This window comes from Cricetulus griseus, chromosome 2 (assembly GCF_003668045.3).
Source record: "Cricetulus griseus strain 17A/GY chromosome 2, alternate assembly CriGri-PICRH-1.0, whole genome shotgun sequence".
Classification (NCBI taxonomy): domain Eukaryota; kingdom Metazoa; phylum Chordata; class Mammalia; order Rodentia; family Cricetidae; genus Cricetulus; species Cricetulus griseus.
The window spans coordinates 62676298-62696172 of NC_048595.1; the positions used below are offsets into that span (position 1 = coordinate 62676298).

The window sequence follows — 19875 nt, forward strand, 5'->3', positions numbered from 1 at the left end:
ATTTTGGTGAAGTCATATCAGAAAACTTCACGAATCAAAGATTAGAAATGCTCATGAGGTATAAGATGATATAGAATATCAAGTAGAAAAACCAGAGAAAGAACTCCCTACCATATAAAACAGTAGGTAAAAGAGTAAATATACAGACTGAAGAAAATGTACTGAAGCCCACAAGTCACATGTAAAGGCAGGCCCATCCAAATAACAGCTGATTTCCTGATAGAAAGGCTTGGGATGATGCGTTTGAAAATTTAAAAGGCCACAGCTTAATTCAGACTACTATATATAGCAAAACTATCAATCAGTCTTGAAGGAGAAAGAAAAATGTCTCATGATAAAGCAGGCTAAAGGAATTTCTGACCATTGAGCAAGCTTACAAAGGATGGTGTAATTAATTATTTGAACTGAAGAAAATAATAAACATATTCAAGACTTTAAGAAGCTACAGAGAAAAAATCAATGGTAAAACATTAGTTAAGCAAACTATTAGAAAATTTATAACACCACTAAATCACAAAATGACAAAAATTAATAAATAACCTAAGTCACAGTTAGCTACAGCTGTCAACTTGCAAACCTAGAGTCATGTGGGAAGAAAAAAAATAACCTCAGCTAAAGAATTGCCTCTAGCAGATGGTCTGTGGCCATGACTGTGGGGGCATTTCCTTAATTATTAATTGATGTAGGATGTAGGCAAGAGGAACTGGGCTACATAAGAAAACTAGTGGAGCAAGTCAGGGGAAGCAGCCAGTTAACAGCATTCTTCCATTGTTTCTGCCTCAAGATTCCTGTTTTGGCTTTCCTTGATAATGGATTGTACATAACCTGTAAAACAGATAAACCCTTTCCTCCAAGTTAGTTTTAGTTAGTACTTACCACAGCAACAGAGAAGCAAACTAGGGCTGCCTTCAATAATAACCCTGAATATTATTGGTCTGAATTTCCCAACCAAAAGATACAGACTGATAGAGTGGATTAAAAGGTAGGTTCCATCAATTTGTTGCCTACAAAAAACACACCTCACTATAGATAGACACTATCTTTGAAGAAAAGGATAGATAAAAATATTCTAAGTAAATTTGGCCTATAAAATAAGTGAGTATCACTATTTTAATATCTGAGAAATGGATTTTTTGAGGGATTGCAAATAAATGATTTGATGAGCACCTTAAACCCTTGAGGAGACAGGAACAAAACCCAAAAGCAGTAGACAGAAAAAATAATTACAGTTCTAGAAGAAATAAATGAAATATAAATAAATAAATAAAAATACAACAATATAAAGAAACAATGAAAGGAAGAGTTGTTTCTTTTGAAAACATAAGCCCAATAGAGCCTTATTCAAAGAAAGAAAAAGTACCTAACTTAATAAAACAGGAGATGAATGGATAGTTATAAATGAAATGTAGAAAATTCTAAATCTGTACTTTACAAAGTAATATTTTTTGGTTGGTTATGGTGGTGCATATCTTTAACCACAGCACTTAGGAGGCAGAGGTAAGAAGATCTCTGTGAGTTTGAGTACAGCCTGGTCTGTATATTGAGTTACAGGACAACCAGGCCACACCGTGAGACCCTATCTCAAAAACCACAAAACCAAACAATAGGAAAACCTTATATTTCAATAAATCAGAAAATATAAATGAAAGGATACAATTCTAGATGCACATGACATACTGAAGTTAAAGCAAGATGATATGCATAATTTAAACACATCTATAATAATGAGATTGAAACAGAAAAACAATTCCCAACTAAAAACCTTCCAGAAATATCCATTCTACCATTTCTCTAAAGAAGAACTAATGGCAGTCCTGCTTGGGGTATTTTGTAATATAGAGAGGAAAGGACATGCCCAAATTCATTTTTACAAAGTCATCATTACACGGATGCTCAAAGAAGATAAATGCTCATGTAAAAAGGAAATTAGTGACTACCTGATGAACACAGATGCACAAATTCTAAATAAAGTACTTGTAAACTAAATTTAAGAGCACATCAAAATTATCATTTATTATTTTCAAGTTGGTTTCATTCCAAAGATGCAGGGCATTTCAAAATGTGCAAATTAGTAAACGTAATACAGCACAGAAGTGAATGCGGGACAACATTCTTAATAGATATAGAGAAGGCCTTTGCCAAAATCCGATGTGCCTTTCAGGATGAAAGCTCCTGAGGAGAGTAGGAATGGAGGAAACAAACATATCTCAAGCTTTTCAAGACTATATATGACTAGCTTATGGCTGACATCATGCTAAAGTGAGAAATAATTCAAAGAATTTCCACTCAGATCAGGAGCAAAAGGCTGTCCTGTCTCTCTACTCCTGTTCAATACTATGCTTGAAGTCTTAGCTAGAACAAGAGAAGAAAATTAAAGAGAAAGCCAAAATTACAGAATCCCTGTAATAGATGATACTATTCTACACCCGAAAGGCTATAAAGTCTGCAGCAGAAAACTCTCAGAACTGAAACAGAGTGGAAGGATACAAAATTAACACCAAAATCAGCAGCCTTCCTGTATAGAAATAATAAACATAGAAGATACACAGAATTTTTTGGCGGTAGGGAGGTTAGAGACAGGGCTTCTCTGTGGGTTTGGAGGCTGTCCTGGAATTAGCTCTTGTAGACCAGGCTGGTCTCGAACTCACAGAGATCTGCCTGCCTCTGCCTCCCTAGTTCTGGGTTTAAAGGTGTGCACCACCAATGCCCGGCCAATACACAGAATTCTTACACTCATGTATCAGAACTAATATTATGAAAATGGTCATCTAACCAAAAGATGTTCAGAATCCCAATCAAATTCCCAATGCCATTCTTCATAGAAATGAGAAATAATCTTAATTCATATGAAAGCACAAAAGACTGAAGATAGTCAAAGCAATCCTGAGGAAAAGAATAATGCAGAAAGTATCACCATAACTAATTTTAATGTATGTATGCTTATACCCTGTATAAGCGTGGTAAGTAGATCCATGGAACAGAATAGAGGGCACTGATGTAAGTCCATGCAGCCACAGACACCTGCTTTTCAGCAAAGATGCCCCAAATCAGCTGCCGTAGCTTCTTTTCCTGTCATTAAAATAAAAATGCCAAGACAAAAGTACCTTCTGGGAGAAATAGTTGGTATTTGTGTTTTGGTTTTGGTTTTTGTTGTTGTTCTTTTCCTGGCTTACAGTTCAAAAAGTAGAGATCCATGTGATGGAGAAATCAAGATGGCAGAAATATGAAGCAGCAGGTTACAATGCATCCATAATTGGGAAGCAGAAAGCAAGGAGTACATGTCAGTTAGTCCCCCTTTGTACAGTTCAGGATCCCAAATAGTCCACCAAAAGTTAAGATGGGTCTTTCCACAGTGATTAGCTTAATCAAAACAACCCCTCATAGGCATGCCCAGAAGCTAAGAAATCCTTTATAGGTGTGTCTGGACGCTTAATTTATAGGAGCGTTCAAATTCTGTCCAGTAGACAATGCTCTCCATCATATCTGCGATGGAGAAAAGACATCCTCTTCAACAAATGGTGATGGAAAACTGGGTATCTACATGTGGAAGAATAAGCATAGGTTCTTATCTCTCACCTTGCACAAAAATCAACTCAAAATAGATGAAAGTCCTAAATGTGAGAACTGAAACTCTGAAGTTGCTGAAGGTTGCTGGAGGCAAAAGAGGGAAAATACTCAAGACATAGGCATAGGCAAGGATTTTTTAGTCAACTGAACTCATTCAGGATGTAAGTCCAGCAGTCAATGAATGGGACCTTATGAATTAAATGTTTCCTATTCAGCAAAAAAGAAAAAAAAAAAACAACAACTGTTAGTCAAGTGAAAAGACATCCTTCAGAATTAGAGGTAAATCTTTCCTAGAAATACATCTAACAGAGGATTAATTCAGAATATAAAAAGAACTAAAAAAGTTAATGACAAGAGAACAAATAGCCTGATCAAAAATAGGCCAAGGAACCGAGGAGTTCTCATAAGAAATGGAAGGAACCATAAATATTTATAAAATGTTTAACATCATTAGACATCAGATAAATGCAAATTAAAACTACTTTGAGATTCCACCTAACCTCATTTCCAGTAGCTATCATCAAGAAAACAGTTGGTGAGAATATGGAGAAAGGGAAACCTTATTGCTGGGAGGGTAAACTGGTGCACCAGTATGGGAATTTCTCAAAAAGTAAATATGAAAGTGACAGGGACGGCTCAGCAGCTAAGAGCATTGGTTGCTCTTTCAGAGGATCCAGGTTTGATTGCCAGCACCCACATGGTGGCTCACAACTGTCTGTAACTCTAGTTCCAGGGGACCAATACCCTTTTCTGGGCTTTGTAGCCATCAAATACGCACACACACACACACACACACACACACACACACACACACACACACACACACACACACACAAAATATATATGGACGAGTGGAAAGTGTTGGGGGAGGATCGACTCAAACTAAGACTATAGGAAAATACCTATGGAATGATGCATGGTGAGCTAATTTCAATTTTTTTCTTAAAGGAGTTTGGACTGGAGAGATTGTCTGGTGGGTAAGGTGCTGGCTGCATAAGCATGCGGAGCTGCTTTCTGAGTCTCATGTAAAGCTGGGCTTTAAGACGGAGATAAAAGCATGTATCTTTAACCCTCAGGCTCTGACAATGAGATGGGAAGTGAAAAGGGTGGGACGTTCATGGCTCAGGTAGCCTGGTGTACACAGCAGTGACGAAGCAATTCTGTCTTGGAGAAGGTGGAAGGTGAAAGCCTTAACACCAGAATTTGTTCTCTGACATCCCCAGACTCACTGGGACATGGGTGTGCCTGTGCTAACACATGAATAAATGTGTATGTGGTGGGGGAAGAGAGAGGGAGGGAGAGAGATTATAACTGAGAATAAAGTACTCTATAATAAAGTTGACCCAGAATTCATAGGTTATTAATTATAAATCCCAGAAACACAGTCAAGCTACTTCCCCATGAGCTGTTGGTCAGAGAGGCACTGTGACCTCCAAAACAATACAGGTATTCCCACTGTTGTTGGTTGCTCATTGGAATAAGAGGGTAAAACTATTGCTGAAGACATACATGCTGCAGTAAAGAACATAGAAAAATCAAGCTGGAACTGCCCTGGAAGCTCTGTCACTCCTGCTTAGCCATCTTGGAGCCAGAAGGTGCTATGCATCCTTCTGGGGGGAAATTTTACACACTACCAACTGTCCAGGCAACTGTACATATTGCTATGGGGGTAACAAATAACTCCTTGGGGCTAAGGCCTGTTCCTCAGGAGGGACTGTAAATCTAGTTAAAAGCCCTGTGCTGGGAGATCATAGGCCCCTGGAGGAAGCTACTGCTGTTGTTTTGCTAAATGGACATGATGTGCCTATCAAACTTTCTTCTCAATAAATATTTATGTTTATGTCCATAGATTTGTGTCGCCATCAGCTGTGGACAGAGAGCCTTCGTTCTTCAGTGGACAGTGGTAATTGAAGAAATTCATGACTAGCCAAAGTGATGATAAGTGGCCATTGAGGACTCTTCTGTAATGGGGTATCCAAATTGCCCTCTCTAGGGATGACAGAAGAGGGACAGAGAAAATGTAAGGTCTGAAGGAAGGGGTGGCATTTTGTGGAAGTGGTAGAATGCTGACTTCTGGATTTGGCATCACCATTGCACTGATGGGGGAATGTCCTTCTGTATATGTGTTTCTCTTATTGGTTGATGAATAAAACACTGATTGGCCAGTAGAGGCAGGAAGATAGGTAGGCGGGGTAAGGAGATCAGGAGAATGCTGGGGAGAGAGGAGAGAGAGTGGGCGAAAAGACACCATGTAGAGATTGGGAAGATAGTGTTATTCTTTTTGTTTAAATTAGAAATAAAAGAAGAGCAGACACAAGATGAGAATAAGACTATTAGACATATTAATCAGTTTATTATAGGCCTGGCAGAGTAAAAAGACTAAGAGAGAAGAGGAACAGGGTTAATGGCTGACCACCATGGCCAGTCACCATAGAGAGGCAGAGAGAGCATAGGTGTAGAAGAGAAGAGAGAAGAGAGAGAGAGAAGACAAACAGAAGCAGAGAGAAGAGAATGTAAGTAGGCAGGGGTCTGTATTTTAAAGGGGTCCTCTACACCTGTGTTCCAACTTAGTTCCCATGGAACCCTGGGCTGACCTGGGTACTGCCTGAGTGGATTCCACCAGGTAACAGGGGCCGGCCAGCATAATGCCTGAACCTTTCAAATAGGATGCACCAAGCATTCTCTGGTAAGATAAGACCATGTAGAAATAAATAGATTAGTAGTTATGGGTTAATAATTAAGAGAGAGCTAGTCAGTAAGAAGCCTTAGCCACCAGCCAAAAGTTTAATAATTAATATGCCTCTCTGTGCTTATTTGGGACTGAAGGGTGGCAGGACCTGGCAGGACAGAAACCTCCATTTTCAAAGGAAGGGAATGGTGAGTGATAGAAATTTTACTAATAATATGGCATATAAAATAAATTTAGGTTGGATTTAAAATCAACATATAGTTCATAGGCATCACAGGTAGGAGGGATTATTGGTTGCAATATACCCTTAGAGGGGCAATAGTGGCATTCATTTCTTGGCAGTATCTAAAAACTCTCTCATCAGATGTAGGGCCTGCTCAGCATGTGGGAAATCATACCTAGTACTGGAAACATACTGAAATACTTGGGACTAAACTAGCATAATTCCTAAATGCATTCCAAATGTTTCCTTATGCCCACAGATAAGATTAGCTCTCAACTCTCATCAAAACAAAACAAAACTAAACACCTTCTCTTTGCAACAGAAGGAAACCATTATAGAAAACCACAACTGGTCAGAATGCAGAGAACAACTTATCCTAGCGAGCCTAGCCGCAATGGGTAGGCTCTACAACACAACACATCTACAACACAAATTTGGCACCAAGGCTCAGGGAACATCATGGAAGATGGGGCAGAAAGATTGTAAGAGCCAGAGAACCAGGAAGCTGCTGTGAGATTGTGCTTCTGAGAAATGACAGGGAAGATTCACTCATGATACCTCAACATTATGGCTGCCTAAACAGTATATGAACAAGGACAATAATATAGACATCCGAATGCGGAAGGAGGGAATTTCACAGGGCCCACCACTAGCCAAAGAACTAGAGGCAACTAAGGAAGACTGAGAGCTGCAGTAAAATTCCCCAGTATGGAGATCCGTAATTGGTTATGTAATAACTAGTGGCCAGCCCTGAAACCATGTACACACAAGTAACATTCACTGGGATTGTTAGATTGTATTCAGACATTTATGGACTTACACAATGTGGTGGTTTGAATAGGAACGCCCCCCCCCATAATCTCATAGATTTTAAAGTTTGACTAATAGGGAGTGGTGCTACTTGAAAAGGATTAGGAGGCATGGCCCTGTTGGAGTAGGTATGGCCTTGTTGGAGGAAGTGTATCACTGAGGTTTGAAAAGGGCCATGCTAAACCCAGAGTCTCTCCCTCCTGCTGTCTGGGGATCTTGATGTAGAATTCTCAACTCCCATGTCTGCCCACATGCTGCCATACTTTCTGTCATGAATATAATAGACTAAACATCTGAAACTGTAAGCAAGTCTCAGTTAAATGTTTCTTTAATAAGGGTTGCCATGGTCCTAGTGTCTCTTCACAGCAGGAGAACCACTGGCTAAGACATACATATATGTAACAATAACAATGAAAATAAAAGACACTTGAGACAGAGAGAGGGGAGGGGAAAAAATGGAAGGGTTTGGATGGAGGAAAGGGATGGGGATGATATATTTTAATATTAAAATAACCTCCAAAATCAACATGTAAGGAACAAAGCCATAGAACCAGTATTATATAGGAGTTTACAAATAATTTTTAGATATACAGGAGGTTTAAAAGAAGGACAAAAGGAAAAAGGGACAAAGAGTCTCAAGAAACCATACATGATTAATGTTTAAAGCTATTTCTGTGCATTAAAGTAAATGTAACGGGCTTAAGGCTTGCAAAACTACACTGGCTGTTAACTTGCTATTTTGCAATAACCAGTAAGCAATGAAATAGTCGAGTAAACAAATTAATACTGCTTCAAAGACACATGAGTGTATCTGACTTTTCTTGGTAGATCTGATAATACCTAGCTTGGGGCAGACAGCTCTCTTCTGGACATAGTCCCCTGATGGTCCATGGTCAGATAGTCAGTGGTTCACTTTGAGCAGTTTTTGTCAACCTCCCTAATGCTGTGACCCTTTAATATAGTTCCTCATGTTGTGGCGACCCCACAACCACAAAATTATTTTCATTGCTACTTCATATGTGTAATTTTGCTACTGTTATGAATCCTAATGTAAATATCTAATAGGAGACCCTCAAAGGGGTCGTGACCCACAGGTTGGGAACCACCAAGTTAGAGCATCTCTTTGCAGGAGACCTTAGAAACTAGATATCTGTACTGTGGGGCTTCTACTGGGTTTTCTGGAGAGCCCCTAGACATTTTTTTTGTGGCTACCAACAGCACCAGGGCATATGCTGGGACCAAGGAATGAGGGGGTGGATCTGAATCCTTTGTAGAGTTCTTTTGTCTGTGTGTTCACATGTGAGGACATGGGTGCTGGGCTATGGGTTCTTACCTTCTACCATGTGTGAGACAAGGACTCCTGTGTTTACCACTGTGTAAATGCTGTGTGAGCCAAGCTGGCTGGCCTGAGAGTCTAAACCTCCTCATGGTAAGAGCATTGAGATGGTAGGGGCTGGCTTTACATAGAAGCTGGGGATTCAGTCTCAAGTCCTCATGCTTTGCAGAGTAGTGCTTTACCTGCTGAGTTACCCCAACCCCAAATCCCTGGCCATCTTGCTCCAGGCTTTCCTAGTCAACCAGTAAGTGAGATAGAAGTGCATCCCAGCTGAAAGCATGCTGTCTCTGCAATCTGAAGCAGCAGACCAAGGACTGTGCTCTTGCTACTGGGCACAAACATGAGGGTCTATTCTACCATTTGAAGGGATTCTCTAAAGGGCCTCAAAACAGGCTTCCTTTAAAGTTCCACAGATTCTGTTGTTCAGAACAGATTCTACAGTTCCACAGGGGACGGAGTGGTTACTGCTTTCACTGCGCTGTTGACCCCTTACAGAACTGATTGTCCTCTGGCATGTGCCAGGCATGCAGATTTCTTCCAATCTGGTGTTCATGATGTCCCTAATACAGTAGGATGATGTACCGTAGAGTCAAGATCCCTCCAGGTATGACAGCAGGAGTATTAGTGTGACCTGGGGGAGGAACTGTGACTATGTCTGTTACTGCCTGTGAACTTACATACTGCTTTTGATCTTCCTTCAAAATCACCCGCGGGACAACTTTATGTGACTTCCCCCACAGGTGAGGAGAGTTCTTTTACTTTCTATCATCCAGTGGTGCTAAGACATCAATTCTGGAGGCCCAAAACTCCAACTGTCTTCTGTTACAAATAAATAACCATTCTAAGAAAAATCCACATGTTACTTGCAAAGACAGCTTCAAGGCAAATTGTTCAGTCTTCTCTGATCATGAAGCATCTCAAGCCTGAGAGCCTGCTGAGGTAGGCAGCTCCTGACAGGGGTCTTAAGACTGCCTCGGACGATTAGCAAGGAATTAAAGTCCTCAGTTCAACAGCCTTGGCGGAACTGAATTCTGCTGACATCTATGGTGTTGGCCTGTGAGCTAAGCCTTGCAATGCCTGTCGCTCTGGGAGTCTGCGTCAGAGGATTCAGCTGCCCTCTGGTCAGATTCCACTGCTGCTGGTTAACACCAGTACAGGTTAAGGTGGTTTGTTAAGCAGTAGTAGATAATATCTGCACTTGCTTTTTAGATTTTTTTTTTTAACACTGGCTTCTTTCAGGTAATAGATCTATAAAAGACGTGGCCTATATGATCTACTAATTTAATTTGTCTTTGAAAAACAAAAAAAAATTGTCCTGTTTTCAAACTGCCTTCTAAATAGTAATATTTACACCCACAGCAAGGCTGCTCTCATCCTTGCGCAGATGTTTCCCCTTTACAATAGAGAAAGGCTAATGAAGAGCTTACCTGGTCAATGTGCTGTGACTGTGAGTGCTCAGCAGTAAATGGGATGTTTCTATCATGGCCCCAGAGTCGAAGGAACATCAAGGAATATGGTGGAAAGAATGTAAGAGCTGCAGGATGTGGTGATACGCTGTGAAACAAAACTGGCTTCAGATATGACATGTCCCCTTCAGTTATGAGCGCACATAAGTATACATAAGTACACTACACTACATAACTATACATAACCACACAAAACCTGCACAAGATTGGCCCATTCAACATTTCATCATGGATCAGGGTGGCACTCATAAGGCACTACTCATTCCTGATGAACTATTAGGATTTATTGATTATTGATGGAGGGAGGTGATATTTTCATCAGTAGAAAATAGCCCTTGGTTCATACTTATGCAAGTATTTCTCACTAAATTCAGTGGATCCAAAAGATCACAAATGTAGGAAGGGTACTAATTGGGGAAGAAGAAGGCATTCAGAGTAGAGGGAAGGGACAAGACAGGGTAATGGGAGTGAACATAATGACAATACATTTTATATATGAATTCTGTCAAATTTTCTTAGTTTTTTTTTTCTTTAAAAGAACTCAGTCCATTCAAAATCCTGCACACAAACATCCATAGTAACTATATACACTATCCAAAAACATATTAGGGATTTCTAGAGAAAAGGAACAAAAAGGATGAATGCATATATAGAGAGGAAAAATTATTTATTTTATTTTTGTTTTGTTTTTTTCAATTTTTTCGAGATAGGGTTTCTCTGTATTGCTTTGGAGCCTGTCCTGGAACTAGCTCTTATAGACCAGGCGGGACTCAAACTCATAGAGTTCCTCCTACCCTTGCCTCCCAAGTGCTGGGATTAAAGGTGTGTGTCACCAATGCCCAGTGAAAAGTTATTTTTTAAGGAATTAGTTTGTGGAATTACAGAAGCTAGCAAGTTCAAAGTATGCCAGATGACCCAGCAGGCTGGAGATCTGGGAAGCGCCAGGGTTGCATTTCACACCCACAGATCACCTGCTGACATGTTCTCCCTCTTTTAATTGAAGGAGGTCACTTTCTGTTCCATTCATCTAATTTGATGAGGTCCACCCCATATTCTGTAAAGCTGTGTGCTTTGTTTGAAATGCTGACTTAAATGGTAATCTCAGCACAATCACCCTTTCTGAAATAGCCAAAATGTTTGACTTTGTATCTGAGCCCTGTGGCCAGTCAAACTGACACACAAAACTCATCACTTTTAGTCCACCTCTGTCTACCTAACATGCACCCACACAAACACATTCATAGCCAAATAAGGGGGAAATGATTGTGACAATTCCAGTCCTTGTTTCTGTAGCTGGTCACATGGCCATAACAGTTATTCATAACCCCCTTCCTTCTTTGACTACTCATGCCAGGTCTCCTTTTATCTCAGCAAGTACCTTAGTGTCACCGTTGTTCACCTGGTGGGAAGACAAGAACTTTCAATCCTTGAAGGATCTGGGCCATTATCTGTCTTTATTGAGTTGGGCTGCAGTTTTTCTTTTAACTTAACCACAGGGCATAATGATACTGAAAAAAAATTGCTCTTAGACATACATTGTTCAAAAAAATTAAAAGGATGAGTGGTGGTGGCACACATCTTTAATCCCAGCACTTGGGAGGCAGAGGCAGGTGGATCTCTTTGAGTTCAAGACCAGCCTGGTCTACAGAGAGAATGCCAGGGCAGGCTCCAAAGCTACACAGAGAAACCCTGTCTCGAAAAGCAACAAAACAAAACAAAAGAAAAAGAAATATATTGTTCAGATATATTTCCTTTACATCCTATGTTAGTGATCTTTTTATTTCAATATTATAATAGTTCACCAAAACAACTTATGGGTTTCTATTGGCTCAGTTTGACTATACGGTTATCATAGTGGGATGGTATAGTGTCTGGCAGCTCTAAGGTCAAAGGAGTATGCAGCCTGGACTTCTTTACACGAATTCCAGTAGAACAGGAAGAAAGCAGAAGAAGTGGATCTTGGCTATGAAGTCTCATAACCCCCATCCAGATCATCCACTTTTCCAGAAAGGTTCCTGTTACAGGTTCTGCAACCTTCCGGAAAGAGCTGCTCCAGCTACACATTCTTAAACCAAGCATTCATCAGCTAGGCCTACAGGGCAGCAATTCACACTCAAACTACAACCGTGGAAGAATAGTCCAATTTCCTCTTGCTAGTTAGTCTCAACCACCCTAGCCAAAACCATAGTATCCTTCTTTGCCTTGATTTGGATTCATGTGTAGGGGCTAGGCAACAGATTCAACAGTTCATTGAACGTTGCCATGTTTCTTGATGGAAGAACTCATTGCTTTGAAGCTAAGATAATGTAAGTCAACATTGTGTAATGTTAAGGGAAAAGGAACTATCTTTTCAGTGGCTCACTGTGGGTAATAACGAGCAATGTTCCAGATGCACAGGTCACACTAAATATTTGGTACTACAACTGAGTCTTCAAAGCCTGTTCTGTCAAGTCAGATGGTCTGAGGTAATGGGGAGCAGGAACCCTGTGAGTCCACTGTAGACAGAAGTTTCTGTTCCATCTGGTCCTGCAGCTGCTTAGTCCCAAACTAACACACCAAGGCTTATATTAATTATAAACTGTTTGGCCTATTGCTCAGGCTTCTTATTACTAACTAGCTCTCATGACTCAGTTTTTGGATTTTGACAATATGCTATATAAGATTGTATGATGTGGAGAGACTAGTAAAAGATATTTTAGAACTGTGTAAATTTCTTTTGTAACTCCCCCTCCCCGTTTTTGAGACATAATCTCTCTATATTGTAGCTTGACTTGTATCTCCCACCTGACATTACTCCTCTTTGTTCCCCTCAGTGGTTTTACTTGTTTTCATGTCATATCCACACATACAATTTTATCTATATAGATCTCAGAACCATAAATAAGAGAAATATATATGCCATCTATATTTCTGAGGCTGGCTTAATTTGCTTAATAGGAATATCATAAGTTACACACATTTTTCTGCATATGAGTTAAACTTTATTCTTTTTTATGACTAATACAACTCCTAAATGCACACATATATGTGCATTAAATATATCACACTTATAAACATCTATCACATATATAGCACTACATATATGTTATATATTGGTGTATATACATATGCCACCTTTTCTTTAACCATTCCACTCTTGCTGGAGACCTATGTTATTTCTGTAGCATTAGCTGTTGGGAACGGTGCTGCAGTAGACACTGATGTCCAAGGAGCTTCATGATCTGACCCAGCTATACCACTTCTGGGTATTTACCTGAAAGTCTCTTTTTCAACATATACCGCGGAGATACTTGCATGTCAATGTTTATTGCAAGAAGGTTTAAAAAAAATCCTGTATTTGATGAAAAATTTCATTGTACAAGAAATCATTTTTATTATATTAAACCACTCCTAAATTTTCTCTTTCTACCACAGGCAGTTACGTGCACAGGGACATAGAATTGAAAATAGCAACTCTCCTGCTGGTGAATTTCATGGCTCTTCTGAACACAGACATTAAGGCCAGTAAAGGGCTCTCTCTAAGGGGTTCCAGCTACTCATCCTTCCTGTTTGGTTTTATAGTTATTTGAGGGCACTGAGAAAGGCTTTCTCAGTGTGGTTATAAATTTCTTACAGTATATTTCATTTTGGGACCTCCAAACCCAAGGATCACTTGTGCTATTGGACAGAATCCTACATAATTTGGGGGAGTAATGAATGCAAGCAGAACTTTCAATAGTGGTATAGGGCCCAGTGCTGATGACAAGAGTTTCCCTCCTCCCTTCTTGTCCCACATTCTAAACACATGACCACCTTTGCCTATGGCAAATGGTTTTCATCCACAGATGCACATAGGGTTGTTCCATTGTTGAATTGTTTTATGTCTTGAGAATTCTTTATTTTCAGAATGAGTCCTTTGTTAGCTATGTGGTTGACAGGCATGATTTGAACAAGGAGAGAATATATCTGTAACTTGTTATTCTCTGAGAAAACATTTTAAATTTTGATGACATTGGCCAGTTTTTCCATCCTGCAGCATATTTTTGGTGTGTGACTTGCACCTCACTAAACCTTAAATCCTGGAAGATTTTCTTTCATATTGTCTTTTACATCTTATGTTTTAATGTATGGCTCATCTTGAGACAGTGTCTTTTAAACTGAATAACAAAGCATTAACACTAGGACTGGAGAGAGGGTGGGTATATTGCTTGTGGTGTAAGGGTAAGAACCAGAGTTCAAATTTCAACCACTCACATAAAAGCCAGGCAGAACTGTAACCTCAGATGGGACAGGGAGATTCTGGAGGCTTGCTGGTCAGACAATCTAGCAGAAACATCGAGTTCCAGGTTCACTGAGAGACAGTCTCACAACATAAGAAGGGACTGAAGAGGACAGCCAAGTAATGGTTATACAGGTACAGACACATATAGCACATGAGAATGTCTTACTGCAAATACATATATATGCATATTATATATATTATATATGATATATATATTATTCATCTGTATTTTATCGTTTTCTATTCTTCCCAGATCCATCCTTTCCCTACCCATCCAGTTTTGCTGCTGTTGTTTTAAATTAAGTCCATAAAGATCAAATTGTGCTGTCCACTTAAAGTATTCTTGAATGTGTGGCTTTGCACTGGAGTGTGGTTGACTTGCCAGGGGCAAGTTCCCTATACTCTTAGGGAACACGAATGCCTCTTCCTCCAGCAGTTAACACTTGTCAATACTTCATTTACTCCCTCTTTATCTGTGTCCCAATGTGTGGGATTAAGGTCAAATTATATTTTTTTCTTAATATAAGGAAGCTCAATTGCTTCCTACCATTTATTGAAGTGGCTATTTTGCCTCTATAGGATTTTTGAGACTTTGTCTACAATGTTTGGCATATTCCTGGCTTTCTATTTGATTCCACTGGCCTATGCCTCTGCCAATACTACACACTTGTTAGTGTGGCTAAATGATGCAACTTGAAATGTAGCATGATATTTACAAACTTCATATTTACTTTGTCTTGCCATATAAATCATAGAATAATCATGTTAAACCTATCAATTTGGAGACATTTTGTCATACTTTATTATATTGAATATCCCTATTCACTTTTTTAGTGTGACTTATTTATTTAATCCTTTGGTTTGTCATATAAGTGCTTTATAGCTTTGATACTTAAGTACTGAAATTGTTTTGTCAAATTCATACCTAAGTATATCATTCATGGAGGAATAAATTACAATTCTAATCATGGTTTCTACATATTTATCACTAATATATAGACATACAGCTGAGATTTGTTACATTCTCTTGTACATTGGCAGCTTGATGAACTTTTTTTTTTTTTTTACTGCTGTTTGCTTGTTTTAGATACAGATTTCTTTCCTTCCAATCCGTGTGCATTATATTTCCTTTCATTGCTTTTGCTGCCTTGTTTTGTAGACTATATGTTTCCATATTAGGTTTAAAAAGAGTATTGAAAGCTGAATGAAGTTTTTGCCTTATTGCTGACTTTTGGAGAAAGTTCTGTCTTCATTGTTTTGCACAATGTTTGCTGGTAAGTTTTTTTTGAAGGTGTTCTTAATAAAAATGAGGAACTACTTCAATTTGTTTTCTGAAGTCCCCTTTTGCTTTTGTGGCTTTTTAACCATTTATTTTGTGGGGGGTGTGAGTACAAATGTCACAGTGCATGTGTAGTTAGAAGAAAACTTGTGGAAGTTGGTCCTTTCCTATATGGATTCTGGGGACCACGAGTTTATAGAGTTGGTGGTAAGTGACTTTACACACTGACTCATCTTTCTGGTCCTTGTGCTCACTTTTGCCATCTTCTTTTCCTACTTTGTCTTAATATTATATGGCATTTCCTTTTTAGCTTCTTAATAAAGTGACATGGTATTCTGTGTATCTTCTGATCAAAGCCCCATATCAATATGTGAATATGAAGTTATGAAAGATATTTTAATAAGTTGTATTAGTTTTCTATTGTTGCATTCACAAATAACCATAAACTTCCAAGCTTAAAAGAAGAAATGAGAAGCCAGGCATTGGTGGCACATGCCTTTAATCCCAGCACTCGGGAGGCAGAGGCAGGCGGATCTCTGTGAGTTCGAGGCCGGCCTGGTCTCCAGAGCAAGTGCCAGGATAGGCTCCAAAGCTACACAGAGAAACCCTATCTCAAAAAACCAAAAAAGAAGAAGAAGAAGAAGAAGAAGAAGAAGAAGAAGAAGAAGAAGAAGAAGAAGAAGAAGAAGAAGAAGAAGAAGAAGAAATGAGAAAAGCTATTTCCTACTTTATCTGGATGTTCAAACTTAAACTCACTAGGATAATCTGTTTGTAGTAGGGTCCTTTTGAAGGAAGCATATTTTCTTGCTATTTTTAGTCTCCAAGGGTCACTTAAATTCCTTTGCTTACAGGACTTTTCCTCCATATTTTAAACCAGTAGTGCAGCATTTTCAAATTTCTCTGTCCTTTTGCTTGTAACTGGAAGTGAGTGTTCTCTTTTTCACTCCCCCCTTTATCTGCCTTTGCCTTTTAGAAGAATCCATGTAGATAGTCCAAGTAATCCCCCAAAGTCCTTCTAGCCACGGGAGACATTCAGAAATTATCGGGGTTAACAAGTAAGCATTTTAAAGGGTCTTTCCCAGGCAATCCTACTTTCTTCCTTGCTGTATGTATCTGGCTTCTCTTTCTTTTGGGGTAGCCTTATTTTTACTTTTATAACAAAATCCCTGTGATAGGCTGTTATATTTGGAACTGTGTAATTTTCTGATTGTCACTCTCCAGTGAGTGGTAACACTATGAGGAATGCTGATCTGATCCTTATTATCTATGTGTACTGTGTTTTTTAGTGTCTGTACAGTGTCATTATACAACACAAGACTCTTCTATCCATCCGTTGCAGGGCAAAATGAAACACACTGCCCTGTGTCTTAGGAGTGTGAGCTCTGGCAGGTTGGATATGTACTAATATTTTTTTTAACTTCTAGTAATTCAGTATTTTTGACTTGACAGTATTGTTTTCAAGTTAAACTGTGTCACTGTGCTATAGCATGCTGAGCAGTAGTACCATCTCGGGAGAGTACTACATTCAGCCTCTGCCAGTCACCAGCTCCACTACCATTGTGTAAAAGCTGTACCAAGTGGTCTGTAAAGGAATGAGCATCACCGCATTTCAATAAATCTTTATTGGTAAGACATTAAAATTGAGTATCATATGATTTTACATGCTACAAATTATTGCTTTTAAGTCAGTTTAATAAAGTAATTTTTTTTTTAGTCTGTGGACCATATAAAAGTAGGTAGCAGGCTGGATTTGTCTATGGGCCTTAATTTGCCAATCCCTGCCTTAATCTCATGGAATTGACATTCTAAGAAGAAAATGAGAATAAGTCATAAAACAAAGGTGTGACCATATTAAAAACAGATGATTTCATGTAAATAGTAAGATATTCAGAGAATATGTCTATGAGCAAACTGATAAAGTGAACCTGAATAAGAAGAAGACAGGTATAAATAAAGTTACACACAGAGTATTCTGCAAAGACAGGATACCTACATCAAATGTGAAGGACCAAATTCAGTGACTTGGAGGCACCAAGAGTGTGTGGTAAGAACACTGTGAAGACATGCAGGGAGGGAGGCACTTAGGAACCAAATGCAATGGTCCATCATGGTGAGAAGGCATTGTTAATTAGATGAGCATGGTAGGAGCTCTGCTAGGTCTACAACAACATTAGACACCAGTGTCCTGGCCCTTGCTGATTTATATGACTGCACAAGGAGAGAAAGGAGAAAATATTTTTTATTTTGCCAGATAGTTCTAGAAAAACACAGTATATCCTGTATAATCCAGACTGTCAATGAGAATAGGTACAACGAACCACACAATAGCTTCATTCAATGCTCCTCCTTCATGTTAGGATAATTGATTTTATATCTTCTCACCACACAAATATGTTATTCACAGGATCACAAAGGGACATTTATAACAGTTTTATATAAAGTCTAGTTTTCATATAAAACTTAGAATATTAAGTCCTTTATTTACTGCTTTTTCTTTTTATACTTAGACCAACCTGTATGTGACAAATTTGTTTTAGCTTCTTTCTTTGTAGTGGAAGGAAAATCATTTTTAAGTTTGTATTTGTGACAATATTTGTATCCAACAATCAAACATTAGACTTTCCTTATACGTGGCTGTGCACTTAGATAGTTTCACTTGTTCAGCAATCAATTTCAGAAATGTCATATTTTGGTATTGAAGTCACCCATTGATAGTTGGATCAGATACTCTTCTGGAGTGTTTGCAACCAGAGCACATGAAATCCTCATGTTGGATATAGCTCTATCTATAACTGTATCTATAACATTATCTAATGTCTTTCATAACTGTCAAATACCCTTCAGTTAGTTTCTTGTTTTCACTTATTTTCTCCAGTATTGCTTCTAGTAAATATGAGGCAAAAGGAAGCTGTAAGAGAAAAACAAACAAAAATTATCAAAACTCTGTATTTTCTTCAGTTCAAATACATATACAAGGGCAGATAAGATGGCTCAGAAGGCAAAGGCTCTTGCCATGAAGCCTGAGTTCCATCCCCAGAATCCACATGGTGGAAAGAGAGAACTAACCACTGAGGTTATCATCTGACCTCCGTAGACATACAGACACACAAACACATGCACACCCCCCATATGATTGCATGCTTATACACAACACACAAATATAATAAATTAATACAAATTGGAAGAATATGATAAAGACCACTCACTAAATACCATTAAGCCATTAGAATTTAGTTGTCTGTAACTTTGAAGTCATAATGGTACCCTACTGGATCTCTTTGCAAGAAATCTTCCTGGATTGTGTGGGTAATTTTGGCTTTTCTAATAAAAATGATAAAAGAGCAGAAGTAAAATGAAAAAAGATAAACGCCTTATTGAACAATTCATGGTTTACTGACCATGTTAATGATGTAATCTGCAATACAAGCAGCTAAGCCATTCATCTTCAATCAGCTGATCAATAGCAGGTTACAGTCATCTCTGGGGCACAGAGGCCCACAGTAGTGGTACTATATGTTCATCATTCATAAAAGAATGAGAGAGAACTATCAATACACTTGTCTGTATGGGAGCCCAATATCTCAAGAGTTGCAGGATAAAATTTCAGAGAGAAAAAAAATGGCAAAAGTATACCCATTGATTAAGTTGTTAAAGTTTGTTTGGTATATCAAAGTGTAATATACATGTTTCAGAAACTGCTGAGTTTATGAAATGTGAGCACATTTTAAAATTTCATAATTGATACAACTTTGCTGGGAGTTTTATTGTTCCCGCTGCTTCCTTGGCTTGCTGGTAGAATGTGGACACTGCATATATGGGTTGTAAGTAAGAGAAAGTCTGGACTGTTGCTTCGAACACCTTCTGCAGTTTGACTTATTTCTTTTTATCTTGTTCTCTCTCTCTGGTCTCACATAAGAGGTCTGTCATCATTAGGAAATCCATTAATGATTTCTTGGGTTTGTCCCTTCGATTGATCAGGAAAATACTATTTTTTTCTTCCATAAATATGTTAGAATGCTTATAGTATTTATATCCCTTTCCTGAAGGGAAGTTGTGTTAGGGTTTTGCTCTGTTAGGACAAGCACTGGTGGTGTCATTATCCCTAGTCAGGACTGAGCCAAGACAGCCAGCTGCTGTCCTCTGTATGGCTCAGCCAAAGGATTTGATCAAGTCAGTCAAAATGGTTCTTTCCTGAATGTGAGCTGGTAAGAAGAGAAAATATTGGCTAAGATATTTAAGTAGCT

The 19875-nt window shown here is 38.8% G+C and overlaps 1 protein-coding gene across 4 annotated transcripts in view; it reads right to left on the reverse strand.

Moving 5' to 3' along the window:
• Positions 1–17235: 17235 nt before the first annotated feature.
• LOC100755760 (centlein) overlaps positions 17236–19875 on the reverse strand; it is a 279351-nt gene continuing 276711 nt past the window's right edge. For all 4 annotated transcript variants that reach the window (XM_027400365.2, XM_027400366.2, XM_027400364.2 and 1 more), the window contains exon 26: positions 17236–18539. In XM_027400365.2, coding sequence (XP_027256166.2) covers positions 18438–18539 — 102 coding nt within the window. In that variant the 3' untranslated portion in view covers positions 17236–18437. The remainder of the gene's footprint in view (positions 18540–19875) is intronic.